At 43.2% G+C, this 10,281-nt stretch overlaps 1 protein-coding gene across 1 annotated transcript in view; it reads left to right on the top strand.

Moving 5' to 3' along the window:
* The first annotated feature begins 5,029 nt into the window (after positions 1 to 5,029).
* Positions 5,030 to 10,281, top strand: part of SERINC1 (serine incorporator 1) — a 136,269-nt gene continuing 131,017 nt past the window's right edge. Inside the window, exon 1 of the mRNA XM_069235404.1 lies at positions 5,030 to 5,197. Within this exon, the coding sequence (XP_069091505.1) occupies positions 5,159 to 5,197 (39 nt within the window). The 5' untranslated portion in view covers positions 5,030 to 5,158. The remainder of the gene's footprint in view (positions 5,198 to 10,281) is intronic.

The following is a 10,281-nucleotide window of genomic DNA, read 5'->3' as shown; positions in this document are numbered from 1 at the left end:
CTGAACTCAACTATTTATGAGAAGATAAATTTATTAGGGGTGTGAAAGTCCCTAAAAAAACCCTGAAGCTATGCCTCAGTCAAAAGAAGGCAGAATCATAGCTCATGAAGTAAGATACTGGAAGTGTCGCAGACGTCAGGATCACGGAATCATCAGAAAGGCTAGGAACACAAGAGTCCCAGGAGTTCCGGCAACTCAGAAGATGAGTGCAGGGATGAGGTATGTGCAGGGCTGGAGCACTGAAGGTCCTGCCAACTCAGGAGATGAGTAAAGGGATGAAGGCTTGCGCTGGATAGGAACATAGGAAGATCCGAGTGACTCAGGAGGTGAGTGCAGGGACGTTGCTAATCCAGGATGGGTTCGGGTACAGGTACAGGTACGAGGCCAAGCACTGATGCAGGTTCAGAGGGGGTATTTTTACAGGAAGTAAAGAGTGTTCCAGAAAGGCATGTGTCCCAGGTGGCAGTGTGGAATCTTCCAATGAACCTGGGGGAAATCATGTGTTACATACAATTGATATGAGGCCTAGCAGGTAGCAGGTGCAACAGTAATTGACAACAATAACAAATACCATGGAACCCCAAGTGCATGATGGTACAATTCAGTGGTTCACAGTGGAAACGTGACTATCCTAAATAGGCATATGATATCTGCAGGTGCAAACTAGACTAAACTTGCATAGTAACATAACAGAGGGTCCTTGGTTCAGGCTTCCTGATAAGGGGAAACCATGGAGAATTCAAGATGGAAAAGCGCCAAAGGAGAAGGAATGGCACGAGGCCGACGAATAATATCCACCGCACATAGGGTACAAGACAGAGTCATGACAAAGACTAACTCTATCCGAAAATAGTTGCTATGAGGCTAGAGGAAGCATCCCCTTCCCTAGTGAGTCACAATCACTTGGGATTTGTTTAAAGCTGCTCAGCCTGTGATAGAAATAGAGGTTTGGTCACATTATTCACAATGCAAGGACACAAAGTGACAGCCATGCTGATAGCCCTAAATGCAGGCTGCGGTAATGTGGCAAGCGCCGACAGAAAAAAGCTACCACGCACAGAATAATGTCTCACTCTGCAAACTTTGCCATGCGCCTGCACCACAGTAGAAAGAGATACTCAGCTAGTAGTTGAATTGTACAACATGAAACCAGAACACCTCGGATCAATCCCAGCTTCCCTGATTGACTAAATTGGCACTTGGAAAAGGCAAATATTTTATTTAATTTCATTTCACTCTACCTCCATTTTCTTCAATATTGCTCATGAAAGCATCTTGAAATACATGAGTTCAGGGTTGTGCTGTACAAAGACCTCTGTTGTGTTTGATTTAATATGTTATACATAGCAATCTAGGCCGCTGTTAGAGAAAATTGATCAATAATGATTAATATTAATTTTCTGTGTGTGTGTTATAGGCCGCAAAACTAGTTTACTAGGTCTGTCAGTCTCATTGCATTGACAGGTAGAAACTGTTGCTTTTAAAGGTTTCACTTTACATGGCTCCAAGCCGTCCTCACACCCTCCCACAGGGGAAGCACTGGCAGTCCCCCTAAGCCACCCCTATAAAGGCCTCCACCAGGGATGGCAGCAGAAATGTTTCCGCTGCCACCCTGAACTCCACCCCGACAGCACCTGTCTTTGATCATTTTGTAGATCGCTTTTCAAAGATCTATGTTCCAGGGAGAGAAATAGCTGTAAATGAGTATTTGGTCCTGTTAGAGGGCCATTTAGTTTTTAGGCAGTACATTCTTAGCAAGAGGCCAGGTTATGGAATTAAGATGTATATGTTGTCCGAGAGTAGTACTGGATATATCTATAATATAAGGGTGTATACTGGTAACAATTCTACTATTGATGCCCCTGGTTGTCTATTGTGGAAACTTGGTGGAGGAACTTTCAACAAAGGACACCATTTATACATAGATAACATCTGCACTGGTGAGCAAATGTTCAATGAATTGTTCAAAGTGGACACTGTTGCATGGGGCACAATACATGCTCTAACCATAAAGGTTACTCTAGAGAGCTTGTTTGCAAAAAATCTTCAGAGGTGGCAGTGCCTTGCGTAGTGAATTTCTAGCTGTGATTTTTTCAAACAGGAGAGATTTCTACATGCTGACTACCATTCATGATGAAAGCACTTCACTTGGGACTGTTTGGAGACAGGTTGCTGAAGTGTGGAAGCCTGTGTGCATTTTAGGCTGCAATAAGCACATGGGTGGTGTAGATAGAGTAGATCAGAGTTTGGTGCCTTACAGTGCCGTTCGTAAGTCATACATTTGGTATAAGAAGTTGGCTATCCATTTCTTTCAGTTGGCAACCTTCAATGCTTTTGCTGTATTCAAGGATTGTTCTCCAGATTCAAATTTGAATTTCTTTTGTTCAGCTTCGGCAGTCTGTGATCAGCAGCCCTATTGTAGTGGAGCAGGCAGGTGTTCCTAGAGTTGGAGTGGTGGAGGAAGTGGCTAGATTGAAAGACTTCCACTTTCCTGATTACCTCCCTCCCACACCAACAAAAAAAAAATTCCCTTTAGTAGATGTGGAGTCTGTGTCCGAAGAGATGTGTGGAAAGAGAGTCATATGTACTGCCCCCAAATGTCCTTCTAAACCTGGGCTATGTGAGAAAACATGTTTTAAATGATACCACATGCATTTGAAGTTTTAGGAGCAACTGTGAGCGTAAAAGTGAACTGACTGGTCTGTATCCTTTTATATTTTTTTTCAGATTTCATCCTTGACAGTAGTGTGATGTTTTTAGTTTGAACTGTTGTGTTTGTAGTCATACTTATTCATCTACTTCCAATGGGTTAATGTTTTCTTTTTTGTTAAAAAAATTTGATGGTGGTGTGTGTGGACTGGCACTTGGCTGGTGGTGTGTGTGTGTGTGTGTGGAGTGGCACCTGGCTGGCGGTGTGTGTGGACTGGCGATTTACCTGCTGTGTGCATAGCTAGTGGTGTGTGTGGACTGGTCCTTGGCTGGCAGTGTGTGTAGACTGGCGCCTGACTCGTGGTGTGTGTGGTCTGGTGCTTGGCTGGCAGTGTGCATAGACTGGTGCTTGGCTGGCAGGGTGCATGGACTGGTGCTTGGCTGGTGGTATGTGTGAGCTGGCATTTGACTGGTGGTGTGTGAGTAATGCCTTGCTGAGGGTCACTAACACACTGCTAGCCAAATGCCAGTCTGCACACTTCATCAGCCGCCAGCCCATGTGATTGCTGTGCCGGTCATGTGAGCATTTGAAAATGAGGGGCCCTTGAGTGTGTCACACAGGAAAGGTGTGTGAATGGCCTGTAAAGCGATTGGTGCCTTCACGCAGCTTTACAGCTCACGAGCGGTATGTCAATGGTTCAGTTTTTTTTACTTTCAATTATTAACATTGTATTTCATTTTTGTAAAATCTCTTGTTAATAAAATTTACATTTTGAACTTTTTACTCACCTTCGTGCAAATGCAACCAGTATGTGTGTGTACTTGAGGAATAGATGGTTGTACAGTAATACTTGTCTTTTCTGTCTTTCTCTGCAAGGATGTAAATTGTCTTTAGGGAAAATCTATCAACTCTACATATTTTTGTAAACTGGGGTTCCAGGGGGGTACAGGGTGGTGTGCCTCTTGTGGACCCCTCTAAGTTTTTTTATTCACAATGCCCTGAAAACCTTAAAATGTGACAATAATCACACATTTTCTTGCATTTCTGTGCCACATTCTTCCAGAATCAGAATGAAACCACAAAATTCCTACCACACAGCATTTCCCCACTTGTCCCTATAAAATGCTGCCCCACTTGTGTGGCTGGGCCTAGGCCTGCGACAGGAACGGATCAAACTAACATCAATGGGAGTCCTCGCATAGGGACCCTGATTGCCTTTGTTTGATTTGTTCTGTCGCAGACATTAGACCCTGCCACACAAGTGAGGTACCATTTTTTATCAGAAGACTTGGGGAGGAATGCTGGGTGGAAGGAAGTTTGTTGATCCCTGCAGATTCCAGAATTTTCCATCACAGAAATGAGGAAAATGTGTTTTTTTGACAAAGTTTGAAGTTTGCAAAGGACAACCTAGTGAGAGCCTTGCAAGTCACTCCATCCTAGATTCCTCTAGGTGTCTAGTCTTAAAAAATGTATAGGTTTGCTAGATTTTCCTAGGTGCCCGCTGAGCTGGGCCCCAAATCTACAGCTAGGCACATTGCAAAAAAAAGGTCAGTTTTCAGTGGAAAATGTGGTGTCCATGTTGTGTTTTGGGCCGTTTTCTGTCGTGGACACTAGGCCTGCCCACACAAGTGAGGTACTATTTTTATCAAAAGACTTAGGGGAACACAGAATAGTAGAACAAATGTTATTAGCTATAGCATTTCTCTACATCTGCACCTTCCGAATGCAAGACATTGTGTAAGAAAGATGTCATTTTGAGAAATGCCATTTAATTCACATTATAGTATGGGTACTTACAAATTCAGAAATGTGCAAATAAATACTGCTTCGATTTTTAGCTATAATCGTGCTACTTTCTTGGTCCCCTCCTTGGTAATCCACAAACTCTGGGTACCTTTAGAATCCTCATGATGTTGGGAAAAAGAGACGCAAATCTGGCATGGACTCCGTATGTGCACAAAATGTTACGGAGGCCTAAGGGTAAACCACCTCAAATAGCCAAAAAATGACTAAGCACTTAAGAGGGGGCTTAGCAGCGAAAGGGGTTAAAGCCTATACTTCCCTCTCCCTATTAATTTGTTGGCTTCTTCCCCTAAATATACAGTTTAGATACTTATGCAGACATATTCAGCTGATTAAGGCAAATTAAAATACTTCAAAAATATAAGTCAAGGACAATCAAACTTCAACAAATGTGGCTTTTAATAGTGGTAGTAGTAAATAATGCAATCACTTGAGAGTCCTACATTCGTAGCAGCGTGTGCTTCATCACTAACGTTCTGAGCATGCGCTAAATTGCCTGGAGAAAAAAAAAGTGACGCAAGCGAAAGAATTCTGGCATGCAGATATGTGATGAGCGGAAGTGACGTGCTACGAAGGGCGGTGCAGGGACGGGAAATAGAAAGCTAAGGGCATAGTAAACAGAAGGGGTTGGGAGCTGCGGCAGAGGATCCCTCGGAGTAGCGAACTCAGGACGGTACCGCAAGGAGTGCCCGGAGCAGCACCACAATGGGGGCGGCTTTGGGTCTATGCTCGGCCGCCAGCTGGGTAAGAGGGGCGCTCAGTATAGCGACTCATCTATAAACGGTGCTGCATCGACGTGATTCTGTCTCACCCCCGCAAGGATCTAGCCAGTTGTGTCCATTCTGTTACTCTTTTATATATTTTTAAGAGGCGCGCATGTGACTTCAGGTTTTTGTTGTGCGGACGGCAAACAGAAGTAGTGTTATAAGTGTTTGTTTTGTTTTTGTTCTTTAAAGGGCGGGGCCTGATGACCGCATCTGAGTGTCACGAAGACGCCGCAGGGCAGCCTTAGCAGCTGCGGCTTGCGAGGCCTTTTGACCGTCAGTGACAAAGCAGTTACCACATGCGAGCCCCGTCAGCTGGCTGTTCTAGTCGAGCAAGAGCCCAATAGATATTGCCGTCTGACATTATTATTACTTAATATTGCATCTTCTATGGCTCCCCCCACACATATGCTGACTTTTGCCTTGGAGCGCGCCTGTCCAGCAGACTGTGCCACATAGTGGCATCGCGAACTATTGGGGTGAAACTTGTTTACTCTTTTGATTACCACATTCAAGCCCGCAATAATACCGCCGCCCTGTCCACAGAATGGACCCGGACACCCAAATAAAATTAGATAGCTAAAAAGGAGGCCCTTATTAGCAAATAGGAGCACTTTTGAACTCGTTAAAAACACGCACTATGCGTGTTTTGTATGACATGGGGTACTGCTTGGATTTGAACCTGTGACACTCAATGTTTTAATACCAGGGTCATCAACATTAAAAAATCGTCCCAAAACACCATAAATCAGGCCTGCAAACACCCTGAAAACCTTCCCACACACTGATCTGTAACACAGTCCTCCTGGAACTACCTGATTGCCCCACAGGCCAGTCTAAACCTTTTCAAATCCACTTATTCTCATTTGTTCTTGGGTTTGAGGGTTCAATTGTCACTTCCGCCCATTTTAGGTCGCAGCCTACCAGACAGCACAGCTATGTAGTTTGCTAAATACATCTTGGGGACTTTCAAAAAGTTGACCTTGGACTGTATTCTGCTTGTTGTAACTCACACTTTCTGGCTTTGAGTCTGCATTAGCCAATACCTTTTGATTTTTACTAACATTTGTATATAACATAGTTATCCATAGGGGTTTTCAGCCACACTTTGTCCATTAGTTTGTGGTTTGTTCCCCTTACAGTGAGATGAAATGGGATAACTTATGATGCTACTTCCTGTGACATAATTAAGCTAAATAGTCTTTATTTATTTTCAATCAATACCAGCATTTTTGTCTTTAATGCCTTGTCACATAACGTCATAGTTTTAATGCATGCCGTCTGACAAAGAAATTAGATCATAGGTAAAACATGTACAGATGTGCGTCTAACGGTTTATACATTTAAAGGTTTGCAACAAAAGACTTCCCTTTAAAAACAAACCTTGGCAAAGCCAGTTAATCTTGCCTATGCAATAGCTATTGGCTTTGCCACTGTGTTTTAGCCATGTTGTTCACCAACATGGCTGCTGTTCTGCATGGCTGAAAGTTAGTGGCGAAAAGTGGAGTAGAATGTTGTGGAGTGCAGAGAGAGTTGTTTATTGGAGTGGAATAGTTTGGCGTCGCGTAGAGGGGCATACACTAGAGTGACATAGTGTGGACTGATGTGTGTATTGGCATAGAGTGTTGCAGAGTATAGTAGCATTAAATTCAGCATCGTAAAACAAAGTGGCACAGAGTGGAGTGGCATAAAGTTGAGTAATGCAGGGTAGAGTCAAGTGACATCGAGTGCAGTGGTGTAGAGTGCAGACTGGAGTAGTGCAGAGTAAAGTCGCGTAGAGTTCAGTGGTGGAGAATGTAGAGTGTCAGAGTGCAGTAGTCTAAAGAGCAGTGGAGTACAGTGATGTAGAGTGCCATTGTGTAGAGTGCATTCGAGTAGTGTGCAGTGAAGAGTTGAGTGATGTTGAGGGCAGTAATAGAGTGTAGTGGCGCAGAGTTGAGTAGAGCGAAGTGGCTTAGAGTGAGTTGGTGTGGAGTGGTGCAGGGTAGACTGACAGTGTTATGGCATAGAGTAAACTTGTGAAGAGTGCTGTGGTGCATAGTAGATTAGAGTGGTGTAAAGTGCAGGGGCATACAGTTGAGTGGTACAGAGTAAAATGCATTGGCGTAGAGTCTATTGGCATAGAGTGGCCTAGAGTGCAGTGGCGTAGACTGGAGTTGTGAAGAGTAGATTGGTGTGGCTTAGACTGAAGTGGTGTTAAGTGCAGTGGTGTAGAGTAGAGTGACAAGGAGTACATTGGCATGTGGTACAGGGTAGAGAAGAGAGGCATAGAGTGCTGTGGAGTGGTGCAGAGTGCAGTGGCGTGGAGTGGTGTAAAGTAGAGTGGTGCACTGTAGAGTGCAGTGCTGTAGAATTGTGTTGAAAAGAGTGGAGTATTCATGATGTAGTAGCACACTGCCATTACAGCCAACACATATTCAGTTGAAATGACCATTACATTTGCACAGACATACACCTAGTGCAGTGGTTACAAACCTGTGGTCCAGGGACCCCTGGGGGTCTGTGAAACCTCCTCAGGGGCCCACAACCGCTTAGAATATTAAATAATATTAACAGATTAGGTCCCTACCTTTCAGTAATGACTCAGTGGTGGGTCCTCAGATTCCAATTATGACTCAGTGGGGGTCCGTAGAAGTCAGAAGGTTGAGAACCACTGACCTAGTGTAAAGAAATAAAAAAAAATAGGCTTCATTTGTGTTCCTGATTCTGATATATTCTGAAATACTTACAGTTTATTTAAATGTTTTCATATGCTAGAATAAAAAACTCTCGTCTACCCCCATATCCAGCAAGATTGTCACATAAATCCTCTCACTTTGAAGTCGGAGAAAGAAAAGTAAACAAGCGCCCTTGGAAGACAGCGGCTGACATTTGGCCATGGTCTGTGGAGGCACAGCAACTGTAATAAGATAAGAACAAGATTTACAGACGACAGGCAGTCAGAAGGATATTCTAAATAAGCATGGGCAAGGGAAGGTACAAACTCATGCTGGACAGCCTGAAATAAAGCCACCAAGTGGAAAGCAAGAAAATGTGAGATACAAACAACAAAGCCATTTACAAGCAAGGCGCAGAATGCATTCCCAGGTCAGCTTTCTGAATGTCCCCAGGATGTCTTCAACAAACTAGACAGCTGTGCTGTCTGGCAGGCTGTGACCAAACAACGGCTGCCTCACTGGCTTTGTTTTTCTCATTTAGCCATTTGATTCCTGTCATACACATTTATTCTTAATTCAGGTCTCTTAAAGTGTAAAATAAAAAATACATTACTGGATCTTTAGCAGCAAATGTCTCACTCTCTCACGCTACCCTGTGTGAGCTTCGACTTATACAGAGACACATTATTTAAAGTTATATTTACAGAAATGTGTCTCATATCAATCAGAAGCCTGGCTACTTCCCGGATTCCTCCTCCTAAAAAAACAGCATCTTGGGCAACAGCTGTGCTCGCATTGCAAAATGGAGTTTGCATTCTCTGGTCTCCTTGAAGAGGATTACCTTGACTGCAGCACGATGATGTTACTTTCTCTTTTCTGCAGCACACTACCACTTAAAATAACAATTTTCAGTACATAAAAAGAGAAAGAATGACGCACAATACTGAGCTCTGTGCACAGTCCCAGCACCCATAGAACATGTTGGAAAAACACGGGCACTGATTCAAGCCCACTGCATTGCCTGTTGCGTGGGATGTACAGTTTTTAAGCCTAGTTGTAAAAGGCTTGATTCTGGTTCCTATTCCTGTAATGTGAGGGCTGACTCAAACTGGATGTAGATTATCATTTTCATGAAGTGATTTTAATATGAATGTTTCTTTTTTCACCTGCGTTTATTTTTTGATCTTCGGTGTTTAAGGCCATGTCCTTCTACATCTTCTTTCTTTCTTGTTTAAGTCCTGGCCAGATCAGTGTAGTTTCATATGCACTCAACATGCTATATTTTGATATTCTTGCACGGACTGTGCTGCAGCTGTGTTGACTCTTGCTATGGCCGAGTGCACCCTTTTCCACAGACGTTACTTACACTAGATGGTTCGGGTTAAAGGCAGCTGTGGTGCACAGATTTTTGGACCCTCAGGCAAATTGCACCTTGCTATTTGGGCATTTCCGTATTTTTCTGACGTTTGTTACATTCTGGTGAAGTGTCCTGGTCATTTATAGTTGCTCTGTAAGCCAGTTTTCATCAGTGCCATTAAGACAGCACAGGCTTTGGATTACAAGCTGCTGCTGAATTTATGTTGCATGTGCTTCTAGCACTGAGCAAAACAGTTGGTAACAATGCAAAATAAATGGAATTCACTTATTATTTTCGCACTCCACTCACGGTTCAGAACTGGAACCTTACCACTAAAATAAAAACTCTTCGTATGAAAATATGATTTCAGTTGCCCACTTCCTAGTTCTTCAAATGTCCCTGCCCATTTTTTGTTTCGTTGTAAATTCCCTGTGTCACCATATATGTGCACAAGTCACAGAGTGGAGTCCTTTTGATTCAAAGCCTTCCTGAAGGGATTTAGGGCCATATGTACAAACACATTTTCCCATAGACACAGAATGGATAAAACCCCTTGCTACATCTGTCCCTTAATGTTTAGGGACTTAAAGTGGTATCAAAGATTTTGTATTTTTATGGATATCTATGCAAATAATGTTAACATTTTAATGTATTGACAAGTGAGGTAGGTGTGTAAGCAAAACGTCACACAAATCCCCCTCCCCCCAAAAACACAGAACTTCGCAGCAGGTCCGGACCTGTCTGGGGCCCTGAATTCAACACAAATTCAACGAATGTCTGTGAAATGTGGAACACACATGGCATTCTATACGATGTGGGCCCCTTACTCAGCATTACACCATTGATTGGGGATGCTTTACATGCCTCACATCGTGACTAAAGCCATTAACAAAGGCAATAAGTTGTAAAGGCAAGACCTATTGGCTTTGCCAATATTTGTTAACATTTATTCTCAGTTTTATCAGTCTAGTAGCTGCTTCTTGAGTTTGTTTCCAAAAACAAAATTGGCTAAAATCTCAACATACTGAAATGGGTGTCTGTCCGCCTGTC

The sequence above is a fragment of the Pleurodeles waltl genome, chromosome 5 (assembly GCF_031143425.1).
Source record: "Pleurodeles waltl isolate 20211129_DDA chromosome 5, aPleWal1.hap1.20221129, whole genome shotgun sequence".
In the NCBI taxonomy this organism is placed as follows: Eukaryota; Metazoa; Chordata; class Amphibia; order Caudata; family Salamandridae; genus Pleurodeles; species Pleurodeles waltl.
This window is presented reverse-complemented; position numbering and strand designations above follow the sequence as displayed.